A 682-nucleotide genomic window follows, 5' to 3' on the forward strand; every position below is an offset into this window, starting at 1 on the left:
AATAAGACCAATAATCCAGTTGTTTAAGAAGTTAGAAACGGTACCGACGGCTGAACCCTTAACTCTGACACGAAGTGGGAAAACTTCAGCTTGGTAAACCCAGGCGACTGGACCCCAAGTCCAAGCAAAACTGAAGACCATAAGGAAGATACTGACAACAGCGAAGATTTGCCATACTAAACCATTATCAGTTTGAGTGGAGAAAGCCCAGGTGGAGATGTGGAAGACCATCATCATTAAGGATCCGATGACTAATAAAGTCTTACGACCTAATCTTTCAATACCCCACATACCTGGGAAGGTGGAGATAAAATTGACAAAGTTGTTGATGTTTGGTAAGATAACGGTGGAGACAACTTTAGTGAAACCAATTTCATTGTAAATTTGAGTTTGGTAGTACATGATGACATTGATACCAGTCCATTGTTGGAAAAGTTGCATTAAGAAGGTGATGAAGGTACGACGACGAATGATTGGACTGAATAATTCGGAGAAGTTGGAAGAACCGGCAGCACGAGTAGCGGCGACATCTTCTTGAATGGCCTTGAGTTCATCTTGAACGACGGCATCGGTGGTAGCGGCAGCATTAAGCTTGGCAAGAACTTCAGTGGCTTCTTCATCACGATCCTTGGAACATAACCATCTTGGAGATTTTGGAAGGAACATTAAGAGAAGAGCAAAG

At 42.7% G+C, this 682-nt stretch overlaps 1 protein-coding gene across 1 annotated transcript; it reads right to left on the reverse strand.

Moving 5' to 3' along the window:
- Positions 1-177: 177 nt before the first annotated feature.
- Positions 178-669, reverse strand: LOC110440713 (hexose transporter 2-like; the record flags this gene model as incomplete). The annotated part of the gene is made up of 1 exon (XM_021483864.1): positions 178-669. A coding segment is annotated over one exon (492 nt), but the record flags the coding sequence as incomplete, so codon positions are not given.
- Positions 670-682: the final 13 nt, after the last annotated feature.

This window comes from Mizuhopecten yessoensis, unplaced genomic scaffold (genome assembly GCF_002113885.1).
Source record: "Mizuhopecten yessoensis strain PY_sf001 unplaced genomic scaffold, ASM211388v2 scaffold698031, whole genome shotgun sequence".
Classification (NCBI taxonomy): Eukaryota; Metazoa; Mollusca; class Bivalvia; order Pectinida; family Pectinidae; genus Mizuhopecten; species Mizuhopecten yessoensis.